Source organism: Sinocyclocheilus anshuiensis, unplaced genomic scaffold (genome assembly GCF_001515605.1).
Source record: "Sinocyclocheilus anshuiensis isolate Anshui unplaced genomic scaffold, SAMN03320099.WGS_v1.1 scaffold532, whole genome shotgun sequence".
Classification (NCBI taxonomy): Eukaryota; Metazoa; Chordata; class Actinopteri; order Cypriniformes; family Cyprinidae; genus Sinocyclocheilus; species Sinocyclocheilus anshuiensis.
Genome location: NW_015555819.1, coordinates 1,001,993 through 1,025,717, shown reverse-complemented (window position 1 = coordinate 1,025,717; position 23,725 = coordinate 1,001,993). Strand labels below are relative to the sequence as shown.

The following is a 23,725-nucleotide window of genomic DNA, read 5'->3' as shown; positions in this document are numbered from 1 at the left end:
TTGTCACAATAAGTGATAAAGATAAGGTTTATGGCAAACTGGCCGGTATTTTAATGATCAGGGAAGCTTAGTGCAGGGTTTGCATAATTTTTGATGCCAAGGATCCCACAGTATGATGACCCCCCTTTATAAAATATAAAAGACGCTGTATTTTCACAGACAACACATTTTTCTTTTTTTGTATGATTAATTACTTGTCTTTTTATTAGCATCACACTAAAGCAAATTATTAAAATACTACCTGGAAATTATTTACTTTATTTTACATTGACATTATGTCTTATTTATTCACAATATAACCCATATCCCACATATCATTATATTTATTCACAATATATACCAATTAAAAGAGTAATACATGAAAAAAAAAAATCGATTTAATTTTATTTTCATAGCATTTTCCTTCCCACAAATGATCAAAATATCATGGCAGTTTTACAGAGGGTAAAACTTTTAATATTATGAAATATTATAATTCTGTAAATGTGTTCAAATCTTGAGATAACATTTAATTAATAAAGTTTAACATATTCAATTATAAATAAATACTATATAAATAATATATTCAAGAATAATTATTAAATATTTAAATAATTGTGATGAATAATTATTAATAATGATATTAATATAAATATATAATACAATTAAAATTGTATATTACAATATATATTCAATAATATATAAATAACAATGTGTACAATACACATCTATAAATGTGTTAAACTGGCAAGTTAAATTTGTTTAAAGTAACATGAAAAATTAACAAAATATATGAATCTAAATATTAGACAATAATATTATTATGGAGAAGCTGAGCATGTGATTTATTATTAAATATGCAGAGTGAAAAAAAAAACGTTGTTCACTGAAAATAAAGAAGGAGCCTTAGGGAACTAATCAAGATTTGCACAAAGGCAGCCACGAGTAACCCCAAGAGCGGAGTACGTGCCATACAAAACGTATAGGGACTTCAACTTCCTAATCTGTCTTGAGACTTCCTGTTTGTGAGATTCAAATGTGTTCATGTATATACAATCTGTTTCACAACAAAAGTTCTCTAGGACTCTCATTATTTCAAGAGTAATTTAATGACTTAATTATTGGTCTGCCATCAATGAATGCATTTTTTTTACATGAAACAATTACTGTATATGTCCTCATCATTCAAGAGCCCCATTGACAAAGAAACAGATTTCTACAAGCAACACTCCATTTTACACAAGATGAGGCTTTTGAGGACAAAAATACTGTTATACCAAAGCTAAAATTAGATCTGGCAGTGGTATCTGATATTTCACACTGTCTACTCTCAGGAGAAACATGTTCAATAGCAGGAGGAGTGTGAGGAATACTGAGCATCTTTGCAACGTTTTTACATTTCCATTTGTTCAGCTCAAGAACTGTCTGCTGTAACCAACTCATGTCATGCCATTCAAAGATAAGAGTCAGTCTGTTGAGAAATTACGTTAAAACTTTGACTGATATACTGGTAATTTATTTTACACATATAAGATTACATCCAGTAATCCAACGTGTAGGGGAAGTTCTCCTTTAATTATTGAATTATTGCATATTTGATTGATATTTGACAGCATTGATATTTGCATTGACATGTTGTTTTGCATTCCTTGTGAATTTTAATGAAGTTAAAGATTGGGTTTAGTAAATTCTTGGATAAATTTTGCATTATGAGCGTCATCAACACAAATTTATAAACCCAGTAATTACACAAAAGGTCTATTTTTCTTCTTCAAAACTCAATGAAACTGAATGTGTTAAAGTGTAATCTTTGAAATAAAAAAATCGCACGATTATTTACAATAAAAGATTTTTATTGACAGATAGCCCTAATATTAATTTACAAGTAGAAATGACAGGACCATTATAAAACAAAGCAAAAGCAAAACAATTAAGCAAAGCATACAAAATAAAACAAAGCAAACACAACACAAAGCAAGGAAAGCAAACAAATAAAACAAGACCACACAAAGCAAGACAACACAAGACAAAACAAAAAGAAATACAAAAACAAACAAAGAACTAAAAGCAAAACATAAAGTAGCAAAACAAAACAAACAAAAAAACAATACAACGCAAAGCAAAAAAAAAAATGAACAACACAAGACAAAACAAAGAGAAATACAAAAACAAAACAAACAAAAAACTAAAAACAAAACCGAAAAAAGCAATACAGCGCAAATAAAAAATCAGCAAAACAACAAAAGACAAAGCAAAAACAAATACAAACACAAAACAAACAAAAAACTAAAATCAAAACACAAAAAAGCAAAACAAGACAACACAACACAAGACAAAACAAAACAAAAAGAAATACAAAAACAAAAAACTAAAAACTAAAAGCAAAACACAACAAAACCAAAACAAAACAAAGACAAAACAAAAGACAACAAAGCAAAACAAAATAAAACAAAGCAAATAGCAAAACAACACAAAGTGAAGCAAAAAAGACAAAAACTAAAAGTAAAAAAGTGTAAGTAAAACGAAAAATGAAACAAAACAAAAGCAAAGCAAACAAAACAAACCAAAAACACAATGCAATGCATGGCAAAGCAAACCAAAACAAACACAAAACAAAGGAAAAGGTGGGAAGGGGCTGTCTATATGTCACTGTAGTCTATAACCTAGACTACATTACATACATTCACCAATTGTGCTACAGTGTTGGGATGTCACTGGATTCCCAGTGTATTTCTTCTTAAGTGGGTCAAGTACAGATAACATCCCAGATAAAACCCATGTGAGGGAATATCTATTTAAAAACTTGCTTCTCTGAGGCAAATAAGGCAATGCGACTGAAACATTCGACTCAACGCCCATTCACAAACTCGCACCAATATTCCCCAATGCATTGAACTCTATAGAGAAAGGAACCTCATGTGAGGCTTTACCTGAACTGGCATTGCGAACAGGTTGGGACACAGGAAGAAGAACCACATCAGCTGATTGGTGTCTATAGCAACAAGGTTGCAGATCTGGCCCACTGTCATTCCCCCCATGGACATGTTGGAGGTGCAGAGACGCATTATTTTATTGAAGATCTTTGTCTGGAAGTGAAACCGGATATCATATTATTTGCAGTGCTGGGGATAACGCATTACAAGTTACGTAATCATATTACTTTTTCAAGTAACTAGTAAAGTAACGCATTACTTTTAAATTTACAACAAAATTATCTTTCAAATAAGTAATATACTGCATTACTCTCCATAAAAAGTTACTAAGTAGCGCAATTAGTTACTTTTTTAGGGAGTAAACACAATATTGTAATGCATTACTTTAAAGGGGTCATGAACTGAGAAACCAAAATTCCTTTGATATTTTGACACATAAGAGGTCATTGTACTATAAAAACATCCTGTACGTTTCAGAACTGAAATCTTTGTCTTTAGTCTAAAAAAAAAAGCTAAATTGGATCCGACAGTAATGTCGCAACACAAGTCTGAGTAACTGTTTTCATTACGTGGTCATAATACTGCCTCTTCTTACAGATCTTTTGATATGTATTGAGTTATTTAAGCGTTTTTAACCTAAATCACAGCCAGCAGCATCCATCTATGAGGAATGTCGCTGTCAAACATAAAAAACTATTATCCAATCATAGCAGTGGGCATTTATGGGGCTGGACAATAATTCAATATCAATATATATCGCAATATAATTTTTTTTCAATAACGGTAATATGATTTTTTATGTAATATCACATTTCCGATATTTCAATATACATTACCGGTGTTTCCCAAACATTGATTTATTTGTGGCGTTTGACTGCACGTCGCGGGTGTTTTATATGAATGTATCTCTGAAGGGAAAGGACTGTCTTCAGAAAAGTTTCGATGGCGTTTTCATTTGATGTTTTATATGAATGTATCTCTGAAGGGAAAGGACTGTCTTCAGAAAAGTTTCGATGACATTTTCATTTTTATCTGATAAAGTAGCGTTCAAGAGCGGAGCTGATTTGATTACAGCCGTTACTGGAGAACCGCTAGTTCTACCGCTCTCAAAGCGCCTCCTGCTGGCAGACAATCAGTTTGCATTTTCAATAATAAGCCCGTCTCCAGCAACATGTTTTTATTGTAGCTCATTTTTTTTTCTGCAGCAACTCAGAGCACTTTTCATACTCTTTATACTGGCTAAAGCACATTTGTTTCAATCAATAAGAATAATTAGCCTACACTACCAGTCAGAAGTTTTTGAACAGTAAGCTTTTTAATGTTTTTTTTTTTTTTAAGAATTATTTTCTGCTCACCAAGCCTGCATTTATTTGATCCCAAGTTCAGCAAAAACAGTAACATTTTGAAATATTTTTACTATTTAAAATAACTGCTTTCTATTTGAATATATTTTAAAATATAATTTATTTCTGTGATCAAAGCTGAATTTGTCATTGAATCATTACTCCAGTCTTCAGTGTCACATGATCCAGAAATCATTCTAATATGCCGATTTGCTGATTATCAATATTTAAGACAGTTGAGTAAATTTTTTTTTTCAGGATACTTTGATGAATAGAAAGATCCAAAGATCAGCATTTATCTGAAATAAAAATCTTTTGTAACATTATACACTATTCCATTTAAAAGCTTGGAGTCAGTATGATTTCTGTTTTCTTTCTTTTGTTGGAAAGAAATTATAGAAATTAATACTTTTATTTAGCAAGGATGTTGATCAAAAACGATTTCTATTTCAGATAAATGCTGCTCTTCTGAACTTTCTATTCATCAAAGAAACCTGAAAAAATTCTACGCTGTTTTCAACATAATAATAAATAATTTTTGAGTAGCAAATCAGAATATTAGAATGATTTCTGAAGGATCATGTCACTGGAGTAATGATGCTAAAAATATAGCTTTGAAATCACAGGAATAAATTGCATTTTCAAATATTTTCAAATAGAAAACAGTTATTTTAAATAGTAAAAATATTTAAAATAACTACAATTTGAAGTTAAAGATATTAATATTAATTAGGTGAGTTTGAGACGATTATTTGACAGTGATTTCACATTTCTTGTTTTTTATGAAGATACAAATAAAAGGTGAACATTCATTTATTTGTGCTGTTTTTTTTTTCTAAAATATTATATGGTGTCATAGACTTGCCAAATTCATTTTTCATAAGTTTGTTAGACAGCATCTGTTGTGGGCGTTCTTGGTAGTTTTTACGAGGCTTTTTTTAATAGTGTTCATATCGATATCGGAATTATATCGTATCGTCCAAAATTAAGAAATATATCGTGATATAAATTTTGGCCATATCGTCCAGCCCTAGGCATTTACTTCCGAGTCTACAGTCCGCCACACCTATTCAAACCGAGCTTATACTGATGAGGGGGGTTAAAAAAACAGGACAGAAAATAGCCTATTACTTCTAAATTATGTTTTTTTAATGAAAATTCTTGATAACATTATAAGTGGATCTCAGAGAACAGTACAAAATAAAAAAACAAAGGCAGTTCATGACTCCTTTAAAAGTAACTTTTCCTAACAGTTATTAGGGACTCGGTCAATCAAAGGTTATGGAGTCATTGGAGTCTCTGCTGCGCTGACCTGAATGGCTCCTCTCAGGTTGATTCCAGTCTCGATGGCAACATAGTAGGAGGCCTGGAGAAAAGTCCTCTGGAGGAGCAGAGCGAAGAACAGTAGCACAGCGAGGACATAAGCATTAGCGAGAAACTCCTGGGAGGAGATGAAGTAGATTCCAAGATGCTTCACCTGAAATACACCAAACCCTTTAGTGTTAGCCATGACTTCCTCTGTAAAACATATTTACACAAATGCATAAAATTAAGCTATAGAAACTCATTAGAGTTTGCCACTGGCAAGTGAATACAATTTCTGAAGTGAAATACAGATTTTAGAGAATTGCTACCCTGAACAACACATCACAGCTATTTGTTTTCTCTATTAGAAGCCATCTTTGAAAATGCCATAACCATAAATGAATCATGACCCTCAGTTATTACTTTCAGCAGACGTGTGTCCCCTCAAAGTTTTATTAAAACGTTTGGAAATCACCCAATGACCCAATCTATCTATAACAATTATAAAATATCCAAAATGTTACAAACAAATAAATAAAAATAATTAGAAAAAAACTACACATTTATAATCAATCGTGAAAATATGAATTTATAAGACATAAAAAACATAGGACGACTACTCTCTAAAGCAAGCGCTACTGCTAATGCCTCTCTCTAAATAAATAAATACAATTACATGCGTGATGGCCATGGCTTTCAGTGTGGTAACAAGATAAATAAATATTTGGGCATTTTAATAACATTTTTTTCTATGTGGATTGTTCATATATCTTATATCGGTGTCTTGCCATCACTAACTCCATGTGGTGAAGTGGATTACATCATACAAAGACATCCAAACAGGCCAACATCCGAGAGCCAGACAGTATGCTGTTAAACTTTTTAATATTTGATGACAGCAGCATGAAGATAAAACGCTTTGTAACACAAGAATGTTACATGAAAAGAACCACGGCCAGAAGTGAGTCTCCCACTGCAACGGTTTCTAATTTTACCCTCAAAATACCTCAGAGAACAAAAGTACTTGTTCATGACAACAACAAAAATACTTTAAGAATTGAATTTCAGTGTCTTTTACTTTTGGACCAACCAAAATTCTGCCTTTATTCTTGGTTGTTTTATATGTGGCTCAGATGTGTGCAAAAGACATTAATGTTCTTACCGGTGGCTGAATGGTGTGGTTTTCTTTACTGAGATGGTGCACAATGCCGGAGATGCAGAGCGGCCCAGCAAAGCCAAGCAGGTCTGCCATGAAACGGTAGGTGATGCTGAGGAGGAGAGGTTTTCCAAAAGCCTGTCGTAGAGCCGTCCAGATCCACTTGGGCCCCTGTGGCTGAATGCCTTGAGGCCTCTGAATAAGTAACAGAAAAGTAAAGACAGATATGAATAGAACCAAGATTTCCATGAATGCATCTAAATTATTCACTGAAACCACAACGGAGGAAATCATAATATCTCTGTTCTAAGCTTGCTGTGTACTATATACAGCACATAGGCAGCTACTGTCCCTTCTAAAACAATAACCATCATGGAACCTCATAAGTGACTGATTTGGAATGTTCTACATAGACAGCAAATCCAGCAAAGGAAGAAATTTGATTCCAGCATTTGAGTTAGCATGTTGCTAGGCTAACTATGGGATTATTAAGTGTAAAACATAGAAAGCATACTCAAACACCAGCCAAATCGGATCACTTTTTAAGTCAATTAAACTATTTTATTGATACGTTTTGGTATTGAATGAAATAAAAGTATATATCCCTTGAGGAAGAGTTTCTATTATGTAGAAAATATCATTTAAAAGAATAAATGTGAAATGAATGTAGCATTTTCAGACCCTTAATTTCATGTTATCTTCAATTAAATGGAATTAGTACTATATTTTAAATTTATATTAAATGCAATATGCTGAAATTTAAAGTATACATCTTATTTTCATAATGACTCCTATTGTTTTTAAAATATGATTAAAGAGTGAGCTTGTAAGGGATCTTCTTATCTACAAATGATACGTTTTGATAAATTACAACATTACGTTGATACCTACATCTAGGAACAATCTTTGCTTTCGAGGTTGTTCAGGTAGGCAGCTTTCTAGCTTTCAGAATAGGACTTTTATCTTTTCTTTACTAAACAGATGCTTAGTAATACAGGTGCCACATTTTCTCTCTTATGTCTTATGGTTATGAAGATTAATGACTAAGAAATTATTCAACCAAACAAACATTTTTTTGTTCAAACATTTTACATCCTGAATGTTTTAGAAAAATTAATTTACACAGACATACTGAGAAATTAGGAAATTAGCTATTCCTTCCTTGTGTTTTGTTATGCTAATGTGAATTTAAAGGCAGCACACATGCATAATTACAGTGCTGTTATGGATTGCTCTGTGCATTTCAAACACCTTTTTGCTGTATTAGTGGATTTGTTTCCTAACGGACGAGCACTGCTGTAATTTTCAGCCATGCATTTTTATTTGAAATGTAATTAAACACATAAATCTGAATCTTATTAGCTCTGACCCTGGCATTTTTCTAAACCAAATACTGTAGCCATAAACCTGAGGAGGTTACTGTGAACTAAAAACACCTTTGTGTAATGAAATATTCTCTGAACATTCAAAATATCCAGTTCTTTAAATGTTTTAAAACATTTGTTTACATGAATGTTAAGGGAACATTCCATTTTCATAACGTATTATAATGTATCATCATGGGAATGTCTTTTGAATGTTCTCTGAACATTCTGAAACAACTAGTAACATTTAAAAAATCATTTAACAAAAGTCCAACTAAAAACAAAACTTTGATAAACTTTGACGAACGTTTCTGTATAACTTTGAGAAAACCTTGCCAGAACATTCTGCGAACATTCCCTGTTAGCACATTGGTGCATTTCTGTCATTAAGTGAAGAAAAATGTATGGCAGGAATTGATTTTATCATTTGGGAATTGATTAGATGGTGAAAAATGGGTGTTGCACACCAGAATGGATCTGGATGTGACGCTAATCCTGAACTATTGCACTAAAGGACGGAATCAATCATATATAGTATTTATTATGGCCATTACTAATGGAGTTCATCACGAGACGTGACCGATGTCACACCGCGCTCGTGCCGCACGTGAAAATTAAGCACACAAACATGTAACTGCACACGTCATATGCTCTTTACTCCCATGAGAACAGAGATGCAGAAGTCCTTCACCCCGCTGAGGGTCAAAAGGTCACTGTATTCACAGACCAAAGGGAACATCTTCTGTCTTTCAGTGTTCTGAAGACAAGTACGCTCTAGACATGAAAATTTAAGTGGTTTTCCACATCTGTCTTCCTGTGGTTTGTGACGTATGTGACTTTTTACTTTATCTTCATCATCAAAGAGAGAGCCGCCCTCCCCAAATCCACAGAGAACAGATAAGCAGATGTTTTTTGTGTGTCTTCTATCTTCCTGGTCCTCAAATCTGATTGGCTGAGAGCCTTTTCCAGGAGTGCGATATTCTAGTGATAACAGCACTCCCAACTGTTTCACTGTTTGTATCACTCTGCTTGCAGTGTTTCTCACAGTGAGTGTCATGGCGGACAATATAAATCCACTATAATTTTATAAATAATACTGTTTTTGTGTAACAGAATATACATATATCCTGGAAATACTTTAACATTTTAGCATGTTAGCACTTCTGGTTCCAGTTTTAGCACTTCCGTATTTATGTAGGCCAAAACCCAGGAACAAGTTGATGTTTTAGCAGTTCCGGTTCCAGTCATTTCCATATTTTTGTAGGCCAAAACCCGAAAAAAAGTTAAAATTTTAGAACTTATGGTTCTGCTTTTAGCAGTTCTGTATTTTTGCAGGCCAAAACCCTGAAACAAGTTAGCATGTTAGCACTTTCAATTCTGGTTTTAACAATTCCATATTTTTGAAGACCAAAACCTGGCAAAAAGTTACCATGTTAGCGCATTTGGTTCTGGTTTTAGTGCTTGCATATTTTTTTTTTAGGCCAAAACAAGGAAACAAGCTAGCATTTTAGCACTTTAGTAAATGTTCTTTTAAATGGGCTTTTGGTTAAATGCCTGAAATAAGGTCTGTGTTTAACACAAGCTTAGGATATTTTCACATTTTATTCTACAACATAAAACACATCAGTAAATCCACTTGTGATTTTTTTTTTATAGCTCTTACTTGTCTTGAAAAAGGCAGTTGCTAACAAGTGGCTAAATGAGACTACAGAGGTTGTCAGGGACATTAAACGCTCTCATCCACTCATTAATCTGCTTTTACAGCATCACTGTGTTCATAACGGTGCTTTTGGAAACTATTCTAACTCAAATACAGGGATTGTTTTGTTTTTGTTTTTTAAATAAAGACCTAAAGTGTCAGAGTCAGTATACAGTAGTTTGTTTAGAGTCTACTCAAGTCAACTCAACTCAACTCAAACTTTATTTATAAAGCACTTTCAACACCACGACTGGATCCAAAGTGCTGTACAAAGAAAGATAAGAGACAAAAATAATAATAATATAAAAACAAATGAAAAATAATAATAGTAAAATAAAAGATAAATAAATAATAATAGTAACAACAAATATCATACACAGCTAAAAAACATTGTCAAAAGCTAGAGAAAACAAATGAGTTTTAAGCGAACTCTGAAAAACACCCAAAGTTGGAGAAGTTCTAATAGACAGAGGAAGGGCTGCCACAGAGGAAGCTCGATCCCCTCTACATTTTAGACGAGCTCGTGGAACCATTAGGAGTAGTTGATCATTTGAGCGCAGAGATCTGCTGGATTGACAGACACTAATTAAATCAGTAACATAGTCAGGTGATAGACCATGCACAGCCTTATAAACATACAACAATGCTTTGAAATGAATTCAACACCTGTTCAGAACTAATAACTTTAAGGAAGCAGAACTTTTTAAAGGACCATGCATTCAATCTTTTCTTCTCAATCAATTTTATGATGCATTCAGTCTTAATTTTCATCAAAATCTGCCACAAACACATACACACAAACACACACATAGATACAAACACATACAGACACACACACAACTCAACTCAACTCAAACTTTATTTATAAAGCACTTTCAACACCATGACTGGAACCAAAGTGCTGTACAGAGAAAGTAAAATAAAATAAAAAAATAAAATATAAATAAATAATAATAGTAACAACAAATATCATACACAGCTAAAAAACATTGTCAAAAGCTAGAGAAAACAAATGAGTTTTAAGCAAACTCTGAAAAACACCCAAAGTTGGAGAAGTTCTAATAGACAGAGGAAGGGCTGCCACAGAGGAAGCTCGATCCCCTCTACATTTTAGACGAGCTCGTGGAACCATTAGGAGTAGTTGATCATTTGAGCGCAGAGATCTGCTGGATTGACAGACACTAATTAAATCAGTAAGTCAGGTAATAGACCATGCACAGCCTTATAAACATACAGCAACGCTTTGAATCGTACAGGTAACCAATGCAGTTTGATTAATGCAGGAGTAATATGCTCTCTCCCCTTTGTACTTGTTAAAAGTCTGGCAGCTGAGTTCTGGACAAGCTGCAAACGAGAGAGAGAGAGCTGATTCAAACCCAGATACAACACATTACAATAGTCCAAACGAGATGACACAAAAGCATGAACAACCTTCTCCATATCTTCAAAAGAGAGGATGGACTTCAGCTTAGATATTGACCTTAGATGGAAAAAGCTATTTTTAACAACAGCATTAATTTGTCGGTCAAATTTGAGCTCAGAGTCAAAGATGACACCAAGGTTTTTTACACAGGACAGTTTCTTCCCAGGAAACTGCCCCAGGCAGTCATATATATAATTAACATAACCCATATTACCAAATAAAATCATCTCTGTCTTAGATAAAATTATTTGCCAACCAGCACTTAACCTCTGTCAGACATTGATTGTAAGTAAATTTGTGAATCATCCGCATACAAGTGATAATGAATCCCAAATGTTTCAAAAATAAAACTCAATGGCAACTTATACAGAGAAAATAAAATTGGTCCCAGAATAGAGCCCTGAGGAACCCCACAGACAAGAGGAGCAGTAGAAGAAGAGTAATCACCTAAACTGACTGAAAAAGTCCTATCCTTCAGATAAGAAGAGAACCATTTTAAGGCTAAGCCCTGAACACCAACATGATTCTTGAGACGAGCAATAAGTATATTGTGATCAACTGTATCGAATGCTGCAGTAAGATCTAACAAAATTAGAACAACACAACTCCCAGCAAACGAGATGACACAAAAGCATGAACAACCTTCTCCATATCTTCAAAAGAGAGGATGGACTTCAGCTTAGATATTGACCTTAGATGGAAAAAGCTATTTTTAACAACAGCATTAATTTGTCGGTCAAATTTGAGCTCAGAGTCAAAGATGACACCAAGGTTTTTTACACAGGACAGTTTCTTCCCAGGAAACTGCCCCAGGCAGTCATAGATATCCTTAACATAACCCTTATTGTTATTACCAAATAAAATCATCTCTGTCTTATCTTCATTCAATTGAAGAAAATTGTTTGCCAACCAGCACTTAACCTCTGTCAGACATTGATGCAGAGACTGCAAAGCACATTTATGGTCCTGTTTCAATGGTAAGTAAATTTGTGAATCATCCGCATACAAGTGATAATGAATCCCAAATTTTTCAAAAATAAAACTCAATGGCAACATATACAGAGAAAATAAAATTGGTCCCAGAATAGAGCCCTGAGGAACCCCACAGACAAGAGGAGCAGTAGAAGAAGAGTAATCACCTAAACTGACTGAAAAAGTCCTATCCTTCAGATAAGAAGAGAACCATTTTAGGGCTAAGCCCTGAACACCAACATGATTCTTGAGATGAGCAATAAGTATATCGTGATCAACTGTATCGAATGCTGCAGTAAGATCTAACAAAATTAGAACAACACAACTCCCAGAGTCAACACCTCTTAAGATATCATTGGAGACCCTCAAAAGAGCAGACTCTGTACTGTGGCCGGCTCTAAAACCAGACTGGAATCTATCTAAGATATTATTCCTCTTTAAAAAACATTTAACTGCTCCAACACAATTTTTTCCAATACCTTAGATATAAAAGGCAGCTTCGAAATGGGGCGAAAATTACTCCTGTTTATGTTTACGTTTAGCTTTTTACTTTTGTTGATTGTATTTAGGCCTCAAACTCCATAAAAATCTTCTTTTACTCATTGTTTGCTGTCACATCGTAGCACTGGCAGAAAAAGTAAGGACATTTCCCTAAAAATAGTATTTGTAAAAGGTAAAATATAATGAAAAAAAAAGAGACAGATTCTTAAATCGTACCTTCTGGGCTTCAAAGGCCTCGCGGAGCTTCAGGTAGTTAGTTAGAGCTCTCATAGCAATTGGTAGCTTGCCAATGACCTTCAGATCGATGGGGCGTCTGTGTGCTGCAGTGATGAAGGTGTTCATCCACCAGTATGTGCTTTTGGACAGCAGGTTCACGAACGGCTGCAGGAATCGAACCCCCAGGTCCTGTAAATCCTCTGGGGGCTTCACTTCAGTGGGGTGTGCAAAACACATATATCGCTGTAGAAAAATAGAGAAAACACTGTCAAAATTCTTCCAATTGTAGGCTACATGAAAGAAAAGCAATGTTTCTAATCTCAACATTGAAGAACATAATTTAACAGTGAATTTCCTTTCATAAATCTCACAATGTCAAATAGTTTGATGACAAAACACAAAGGCTAACTGTTTCTGGACTGTGAAACTTCATGGCTTCAGGCATTCTATAAATATTCTATAAAGTTTAATTTAATAAATGAAGAGTTTAATTAATGAAAGACTAAATGAAACAGTTCAGACTAATTGTTCTAGGTTGCTTCTAGGGATGTTCATTTTGGTTATTTCTCCTAACCGACAACCGGCACTTATTAACCAATTATTAACCATTAACCGACAAGATTATTTTAAATTAGAATTGAATTAAATTAGAAAGGATAAGTGTCTGTGACCCGTTAAAAATACTAACATTTTTTTTCCGGGGATTGATTTTACATGCGCAAAAAGCACAGCAGAACATGAGGATTCACATGGGCACAAATATTTGTTTTTATTGTGAATGTACACAAATAAAAGCAAACCTTTTACAATTCCGATTATCTTTATGACTAAAAGAAGTAGTTGCTTCCACTGTTAGAAGGAAACAATTCAAGTGATTGTGCCGGCGCCGCATGCACGCGCACAGTTAAGTATTGCTACCTTGGCAATGCAGCCTGTTCATTACCATAATAAAATACATTCAGTCAAATATATGGGGAAAAAACACACTGCTCAGTTTAAATATGTAGTAAAATCTATGCCGTTAAGCGTTATCACCGTGCCGCTATGATGTTATGCCAAACACATTTTGTTTTACGTGGATATTGGAACGCGAGTGAAGTAGCCTACAAAACCAGGCTTTCATAATAAATAATATTTTGGCATTCAAATACATCGCGAATACGGAAACGGAAAAATGATTTTGTGTCGAATGAGAGACTCAACGTTGGTTTCAGTTTTGTTTTAACCTAAATGAATTCGTTTTGGCTCGTCGTTTATATAGCCTAGCTATAGCTTCTTATATTTTTAATTCTTGTTCTTTTCTGAATACTAAATTGGAAGGATTTGTTGTGGAGTGAGAGGAACTAAAATAGCCTAGCTATGTTTACAGTGTTTATTATAATGTTTGTAAACATTTCGCGTCGGCATTAGGCCTATTTCTGAATGAAAGAATCAAATGTGACTTATACGCGACATATTTTTTTCTCTAAAAAACACAATTTTATTTTATACGCATAGCATATTTTAATCATGCAGCAAACCTTTTAAAATATTTTTGATAAATTACTGAAAAAAAAAAAGACTTTTTAAACCGTTTAACTGATTGTATTAATTAGTCAATATTCTTATGGTCTTTTCGGATAACCGGTTAAAATGAGCATCCCGAGTTGCTTCATGTCTAACTAGTTAGAAATTACTGCAAATTCAAACTTGTTTGCTGAAAAATATAATATAATATAGTATAATATAATATAATATTACCAGTTACAAATATTGCAAATAAACAACATTACAAAGCAAATTTTACTACTTGAAAACATTAGCATTATCATTATTACCATATATTATAATGAAAAAGAAAAATATATACAGATTTTACTTTAGCATTATCAATATTACCATATATTATAATGAAAAAGAAAAATATATACAGATTTTTATTCACATAAAGACACTAAAATGTAATAAAAATATCTGTATCTGTATCTGTATCTCTACCAAATATCTCCTTTTATGTTTTACAGAAGAGAAGTGTCATCAGGGTTTGAAACAACAAGTAGGAGAGAAAATACTCTGTATTCCGACAGATAAAACTTCAGAATCCAGATTAAAGATCGGATTGAATTCAGAGCATCCTGAATTCCCTGCAGTCTGTCACCAGACGGGATCAGACTTTTGTATTTTCCGAGACTGCAATATATAGTGAGACAATCACAGCCAGAGGCTGAAGAATAAAAGGAATCAAAATGGAGAATGGAGAATCAATGGCCAGGAATACAATCACAGACACACAATCATTTACCCTCTTCAGGATGACGTTGATCTCCACGGCCAACAGCAGACCATATAGCATCGTCAGTAAGCCTGTGATCCCGAAGCGTAGCTGTCTCAGGCCGATGCCGTGCTCTGTGTACTTGGCAAACTTGATTGTTTTAGAGACAAACGCCAGAACCCAGTAAATGAGCAGAGCTGTGAAAGAAACATAAATACAATGATATGTGACATCACATCCTCTATACACTTCAGCACCAAAGGCATCAGTCTCTGCTGGTTTTGCACAGCAGGCAGATGTTTGAAATGGCTTCTCACTCCAGATGTTCAGAGACAGGATGATAAATACGGTTAGAGTCTCTTTAAAACGTCCTGCCGTCCTCAAAAATATTGCAGTCAAGGAATGTGATTACAGGGCTGTGACTTCAATCTCTAGTCTAGACAATGTTCAGATGATTTGAAGTCATTGTAACAAACAATTTTATCCTGGAAATGAAACTGTAGTCGGAAAATAGCATTGCACCATCAAGGGCCATTAGTCTGTAGCACTGCAATGCAGTTGTTTTTTTTTTTAGAAAAATGGGATCTGTGTGAATGTAGCTGGAGCAGTTCGATTATTCTTTCAAAAGAAGCAAACTTGTTATTATAATTGCAGTAATTCCCATATTGCAGTTAATGAGGCTTTACATCACTCTTTAGAATGTGATTTGCATTATGAATTAAATGTGCATATGACATCCAAGTAACAAAAAACTCAGTCCTTAATAAGCAACTGGCTGAGATAATAAGGCTGACACGCACTCATCAGTAGTTTGGGGAAGTTGGAGGTCTCTATGTTGTGGTAGAAGACGATTGACGTGATGGCAGCCATGAAGGCCAAACATGATGGCATATAGAGGTGCAGGTGGACCGACTGATTAAACCTGAGAAAGGGAGAAAGAAACAGTATTAGACATGGATCAACATTTCCTATTCCAAATAGAAATTAATTGAATGAATGAATGAATGAATGAATGAATGAATGAATGTACGAATGAATGAATGGTGAAATGTGTTTTTTTTTTTGGTAATTTCCATTTTCCATTATTCCATTCTCAAGATTTTTATTTATACATAATTAATGCATATTAATTATTGGTACTTTTATTACACATGGACACATTCAATTGATCAAAAGTGAGAGTAAGAACATTTATAATGTTACAAAAATATTTTTATTTCAAATAAATGCTTTAACTTTGTATTCATCAAAGAATCCTGAAAACAAATGTTTCATGGTTTGCACAAAAAATATGAAGCAGCACAACTGTCTCAAACATTGACAATAATAAGAAATGTTTCTTACAAGGATGCTGAAAATTCAGCTTTGAATCAAAGGAAAAAATTAGTTACAACATATTCACATAGAAAACAGCTATTTAAACTGTAATAGTATTTCACTGTTTTTACTGCGCAGAAGAGACTTTGTTTAAAACATGAATCTTTCCGACTCCAAACTTGATGCATCATATATGCATTGCCTTTAAATGAAAAATAATAATGATAAATAGTAACGATTTTCATAAAAAAGGAAAGAGGATGTGAGTAACTGTCATGAAAACAATACTATAAAACAAAAAATCCTAATGATTTTTATTGAAATTGATTTGGGGGTGAAATGTTCTTGACAGGTTTCATGAGATTCACACAGACTGACAGACAGACAGATGAATCGACACATAAATCTCACCCGTCGGACACGATGCCCTCGGCTATTTCGCAGACGATGATGAAGAGCAGGATGAAGGTGAGGATCCAGCGGAGGTTGTGTCCGGGGAAGTGCAGCCAAGTGCTGTGATGGATGTGCACCTTGGAACTCTGACTCCCCCAACCTACAATACAGTGATTAAATATCTGTACATCGCTTACAGCAACATAATTCTCTCTGACAGGAAGTGATGTAAACTATCCTTGAGGAATAAATTGTTTGTCCATATATGATCATCCTTAATAAAAAACATCACACATGCACATTTGGCAGGTGCTTAGCAATTCTAACTTGAGCACATATACTGTGTCAGTGGAAAAAGTGTTTCAAAATCAATGTCCTTTCCAGGTTGCTGTAATAACACTGGGACAGATTTTGCCCTTGATATCTTGAAGAACCGGATATTAGGGATATGAGGATGCTGATTCAAAACAAACAGCAACATGTATTGCATATTAAAACTGATGTAGGTTTTTATGCATAATATTCCCCACAATAAATCTCCATCTGAGATAGGATTTGTATGGAATTCAATGATTCTGATTCACTGATCCGGACCTTAAGTGTTATGTTACTGAAGAAACATTTCTTATTATTATCAATGTTTAAAACAGTTGTGATGCTTAATATTTTTGTAAAAACTTCATATATTTTTTTTAAAGATTATTAGATCAATGGAAAGTCAATGTCAATATTTATTATCAGCAGAAACATGACATCTGCAGGATGCGGAATTTTGTTTATCAAATATTCCTTCACAGAAAAAAAAGATTTTAAAAATTGAATCAATCAGTGATGATTCCAAATCATTTGGAAAATGAATAATAGAAAGTGTGATGGAAGGTTGGTTCAGGTTAGTTCACTCTGGCATTAGTGGGATTGTTTACCGTTGTTCTGACTCTTCTGGTATGGGGAATCGAGAGCTGTTCTTCCTGTAACTCGACTCTCTGACAGTATGATGGCTTCAGCTGTACATTCCACCACTAAGGTCACATTTGTTTGTCTAAAATAAAAATGTTTCCCACAGAGGCTTGACAAACTCTATCCTGGTCTCTCTATGTGGTTCACCAAACCACATTTGTGGCAAATGACTACTTGAGCGCAGATCAATTATGCAGTGTTTATCTTCATAATGAATGAGCCAAATGTTCAAAAATGAATTTCAAAGAGCTCATTAATCATTTCCTGTCTGTTTCTCTAATCCTTTTACAAACAAAACACCAATCTAAATGGTGCGGTACACTTTCAAAAGTAAGTATACAAAAACCTGCATATCATGTCTGTCTGTCTATCTATTTATCTATCTATCCATCTGTCTATTCGTCTCTCAGTTTATCTATCTGTCTGTCTGTCTTTCCGCCCATCTATCTATCTGCCTGTTTATGCATCCATCCGTCTATCCACCTGTATATCTATTCGTCTAACCTTCCATCTGTTTATCCACCCATCTATGTGCCTGTCTGTCTACCTGCCTGTCTATCTATCCATCTATCCTTCCGAGTGTCTATCTGTGTCCTTCTGTCTATCCAACTGTCTGTCTATCTGCCTCTTTCCATCTGTCTGTTTACCCGTCCATCTGTCTATCCACACATCTATCTGTCCATCTGTCTATCCACACGTCTGTCTGTCTGTCTATCCATCCGTCTGCTTATCTATCCATTTGTCCTTCCGTCTGTCTATCTGCCCATCTGTCTGTCTATGTGTCCGTCTGTCTATCCAACTGTCTGTCTACCTGTCTGTCTATCTATCTGTCTATCCTTCTGTCTGTCTATCTGCCTGTCTTTCCATCCGTCTGTTTATCTGTCCGTCTGTCTATCCACCCATCTATCTATCTGTCTGTCTATCCAACTGTCTATCTATCCATCCATCTGTCTCTCCACTTGTCTATCTATCCGTTTGTCCTTCCGTCTGTCTATCTGCCCATCTATCTCTGTCCATCTGTGTATCCACCTGTAAGTCTATCTATCTATCTATCTATCTATCTATCTATCTATCCATCTTTCTGTCTGCCTGTCTGTCTGTCTATCCCTTTGCTGTCTATCCATCCATCTGTCTATCTGCTCATTTATCCGTGCCTATCTATCTATCTATCTATCTATCTATATCTCTGTCTATGTATCTATCTAGTCTGTTTGTCTACCCATCTGTCTATCATCCATCTGCCTTTCTATCTATCTTTCCATCCGTCTATCTGCCTGTCTGTCTATGTCTATGTATCTATCTAGTCCATCTGTCTATCTATCCATCCTTCCATCTCTCTATCTCTCTATCTATCTGCCTATCTATCATAATTAAACTTACAGTACATAGTAAAGTCATAGAGTGGTAATTCACTCCATCCACTTAGTATTGTGACACAAGCATGCACTAGTTCTCACCTGCCTTTGACACTCACCGATGAAGAGGATAGGAAAAGTGATGAAGAGCAGGAAGACGTGTGGCACCACTGTGAGGGCATCCAGGAAGCAGCCATTGTTGAGGACACCGGCATCCACATTGTACGCGGCCGAGTTGTTGTCGTTTCCGCAGAATGCCAAGGACATGGTGGTATCGGGTCTCTGAGGTGATCCAGTAGAAGAAAGACCGAAACAGGAGGAAAAAGAGGACAGGAAAGGGGTAAAAAACTAGAAGAGATCCTCTCAGAGCATAATCTGTCCACTGAGGAGCCGTTACATCCTTGCTGTAGGTGGAGGATATCAGCTGAAGTGAATCACTGCACAGGTAGAGCGCAATAGCGGCTCCGCTTCTGCATGGGATGAGCACATCCAAACAGCTTCTCTCCGACAGGGGGACGCCTGCATTGGATTCCACCGGCAAAGCCACGGCTCACGGGCATGCTTTTAATAACCGACGCAGCTTAATGCCATCAAAAAACATCTCCATTCAAGTGCAAACACACGTGTGTGTGCTCGGGATGCGATCTGGCCGAGCTGCGGTGATCAAGAGCTCAGAGTTGACCTTGTGGGAGGATAGCTGTATAGCGGAGTGTGTGCATGAGAGTGTGATGAGGGGAGAGAGAAAGAGGGAGAGAGAGACAGCGTGATGGAAGACAGAGAGAGAGGAGCTAGAGGGAGGGGGGGATAGCAGGAGAGGAGAGGAGAGAATTGCATTGCGGGCGGCATTGAAAAAGCAGCACGCACGTCACAGTGAGGTACATGCCTGGCATGAGAGATCAAACATATTCATGAGTGGTGAACTGACTCACAGTGAACAAAGACTGATCTGGTTGGACTGTCATGAAATTCAAAAGCCAAAGCAAACTTAAAGTACGAGACGGTTGAATGACGAAAGGCTATGTAACAAGGTCACACAGAAATAGTGTTTTACTAATAGGGGCTGTTCAGTGGATGATGCTGATATCTAGAAAACATGGCTGAAAAAGTGTCAATATATAACACAGTTTAGGGAAAATAAATGAGATTCATATTACACAATATTTACTATAAATTAAAATTTGGAACATAAATGTTATTATCTATAATCTGTTGGTAGATTTTGAAACTGACTAGACTTTGGAACCTACACTTGTTCAGCTGATTCTGATAATCACGAAAACAAAACAAAACAAAACAAACAAACAAAAAATTTAAATAACAAAAACAAACGAAAATGAAACAAAAACAGAACAATAAAACTCATACAAAACAAATTAAAATAAGACAAAAAACAAACAAATAAAAACAGAAAAACAAACAAATACAAGAAAGACTGGTGAAAACAAAACAAAAAATGATAATAAAACAAAACAAAACAGAAAAGCAAACAAAACATAAAAACAAAACAAAAAAATAAAATAAAGGAAAAATATATATATTTTTTGAGATGTTCAATTTATATTGGATCAGACTATCAGACTATTACTAGTAGTGCATTACACACATATGTTTTTTTTTAAGTGTAGGCTAATTAAAAAATGTAAGGCTATTTCAGAATATCTGTTTCAACCAAAGGGTGCAGTTTGAAGAATTACACCTTTCTGTGTCTAGACAGGCTACCTGACCCATGCTGATATTAGACCTAGAGTGTATATGGACTGCAATCCATCCTTATTAAGGATCCATCTGCAATCCATCCCTATAACTAAAACAACCCCTCAGAAATACTGTGATAACCTTTTGACGTAGTGGTGAGAACATAAGGTTGATCTATCACTCAAAGGTGTTAAGGAAGGTACAGACAGGTATGGTGTGTTATAGATGTGCTATTTCAGAAAGGCAAAGTGTGAATTTACTCTCCTGCCTTCCAGAAGAAAACATGCATACAAGCACGTCACTGTCACTGTCCTCCACACTGTCAATTAAGAGAATGAATAAGGTAAGCATCTGCAACCTGATTGAATGCTCTAGGAGTGCTCTACTGCCACTTTATCACACTGTAATTGAATTCCCCTCAAAAAGCATTTCCCGAAGATTTAATGAGTAGCATGACCCTATAATCTGCACAGTGTATCAAATCAAAAGAGTGCCTAGAGGTATAGGCTACTATTTCAGTCAATATGTAATGAATTCTATATTGTAGCATGTATTGTAGTTCCCTTTAAACATCATTTAATAATCACTTAGATTAAAGCTCTTAGTCATCAAGTTGTAGAGACTCCTTGTAACTGTATTACACTGTACATTATTTTGCTCTACCCCAAAATAAAAATATAAATAAATAAAAGCAAAATGAAATAAAAAGGCAAAATAAAAAAGCTAAATACAAATATATTCATAAAAATATATTTACTTCGTCATTTTCATGAAACCTAGGCATATTTCCCTAACTTCACTCTCACTTATAATTTAAACGGCTAATTATTTACATCAGAGAGATATGCATTGTGCCGTACAATATCTGTAACTTGTTCTGATTTTAATAAAAAATATTACATTTATAAATCTAATCAGAATAAAAAAATGAACAGCTTTTTGAGGCCAAAATAATACAGTACCCTGAAAATCAAAGATTAAGGCCAATCATATTAATAGACATTGGTCCAAATCAGAGGTCTTTGTGCTTTTGCACAAAAAAAAATAAAAAATAAAAATACAATCTCATTGTAGAGCTTTTACACACGCGCACCTTAGGAGCTTATGCATGTACAACTAAAGATAAATGATTTCGGTGGAAAGCTGGGTGTAGTAGGCTATATCGATTTTTTTTTTTTGTATCTTTTGGACTTCACTCCATTGAAACAGAGGATCCGTTCCAAAACAACCGCGCATGCGCAGCACCTCCGTTCACTGTCATACTCGTTGATGTAGCTGAGTGTTATTGGAAATGCAAAACTCACATATGGTTTTCCTAACAACTTCCTCACAGGAAAATAGTCGAAAAGCTAAAAACAGTATAAATATACACAATTAAACACATCATTTCTTGTTTAAACGTTAATTAAAGGCTAACATGTAGGTAAAACTCTCCTATCAGCAGCCACTTTACCCATTAATCAAAAAGAAATGAGCATACCGGTCTGTAGCGCGTGATCATCATCTTGAAATTCCAGTTGTTCCCAAAACCGCGACCTCATAAGATGATTTCCAGTCCAGTCCAGAGACCTCGCCGTTCAAAATAAGCGCCTAACTCACACGGTAATAGGTTAAGAATAAAACATAGCCTAGCTGGTATTTTTCCGTGTCTTTGCCATAGGGTCCGAGTTTCTCCTCACAGGAACTAACCAAGGTGCTGAAAAGAGGCGTTACAGAATCCAACACTTTCAAATTCCCAAACATCCATCTGAAAGTTGCTCGCGCTCAGTTCATCCAGCTGGCACGTACACACGCGCAACATGAGCGATCAATCACTGATGCACCAGAACAACGCGACAACGAGCGATCAATCACACGATAGAAGAATACCGTAACCGATATGACGCTGCAATTGATGTTAGCGTACACATGAAAATAATAGCATGAAATTATAATGCAATTTACAATAAATGTAATCACTTTGGTTGAAATACATATTCTGTCGAAGGTGGGATGAAAAGGACCTAAAATACTGCCTTCCTACATGAAAGTGACCCACTAATCATTCGCAAAGGGGCCAAATTCGACAGGTGCTGAAGATATTGCTAGAGAAAACTAGCCAATCAGGACGTCAGCAGAAGATATCGTCATCACAGCACAACATATACCGCCTCCTGATGGCTCAAAACAAAAAGCACAGTTGATCTCAAACCATATCAGAAATCATACAAACATAAAACAAAAACAGCCTTTTGTTAATGCATGTGTGTTGCTTAGAAAACAACAACAACTAAACGAATAATTGCTTTAAAAGTGAAACACATAAGCCTACACCAATTATCTGAAAATTACTAACAATATATGTAATAAAAGTGACAGAAATCTAAAACTAAGATTAGCCTGACAAATATTAAAATAGGGATTTTATCTCACATCCACATGAGGCTAGAAGAAAAAAAGATCGCATCATTTAATAAGGGAAAGGAAATTCACAGCAAAGACTTAAATGGTTGCTGTATATGAAATCCAAAAATAAACATGAAAGAGAAGACCTCACTGCATTGGTTCACAGAATGAGCGTAAAGACATGGTGAAAACATGCTTAAAGGCTCAATTATTATCTGCTGCTGCCAGGAGGCCATTACTGGTAGTGCAAGAACATGCACCTTCAAGCACAATTATTGCTTCCGTGGGCATCTGCATTCATCCGTCAAAACGTTTTCAGTGTTTCTGTCTCATGATTTGTTCCTAGAGAAACAATGGCAGCATATTTACTACTGCTGTCAACCGATTAATCGCATCCAAAATAACCGTTTTTGTTTACATAATATATGTATGTGTGCTGTGTATATTTATGTATATATAAATACACACACATGTATGTATA

At 35.0% G+C, this 23,725-nt stretch overlaps 1 protein-coding gene across 1 annotated transcript in view; it reads right to left on the bottom strand.

Moving 5' to 3' along the window:
- Nucleotides 1–22,855, bottom strand: part of LOC107675245 (ATP-binding cassette sub-family C member 8-like) — an 80,376-nt gene extending 57,521 nt beyond the window's left edge. The window contains exons 1-9 of the mRNA XM_016469523.1: nucleotides 22,340–22,855; nucleotides 19,284–19,446; nucleotides 16,871–17,012; nucleotides 15,943–16,064; nucleotides 15,173–15,339; nucleotides 12,892–13,134; nucleotides 6,723–6,911; nucleotides 5,568–5,732; nucleotides 2,910–3,065 (exon numbers count right to left, since the gene is read on the bottom strand). Of these exons, the coding sequence (XP_016325009.1) occupies nucleotides 2,910–3,065; nucleotides 5,568–5,732; nucleotides 6,723–6,911; nucleotides 12,892–13,134; nucleotides 15,173–15,339; nucleotides 15,943–16,064; nucleotides 16,871–17,012; nucleotides 19,284–19,446; nucleotides 22,340–22,363 (1,371 nt within the window). The 5' untranslated portion in view covers nucleotides 22,364–22,855. The remainder of the gene's footprint in view (nucleotides 1–2,909; nucleotides 3,066–5,567; nucleotides 5,733–6,722; nucleotides 6,912–12,891; nucleotides 13,135–15,172; nucleotides 15,340–15,942; nucleotides 16,065–16,870; nucleotides 17,013–19,283; nucleotides 19,447–22,339) is intronic.
- Nucleotides 22,856–23,725: the final 870 nt, after the last annotated feature.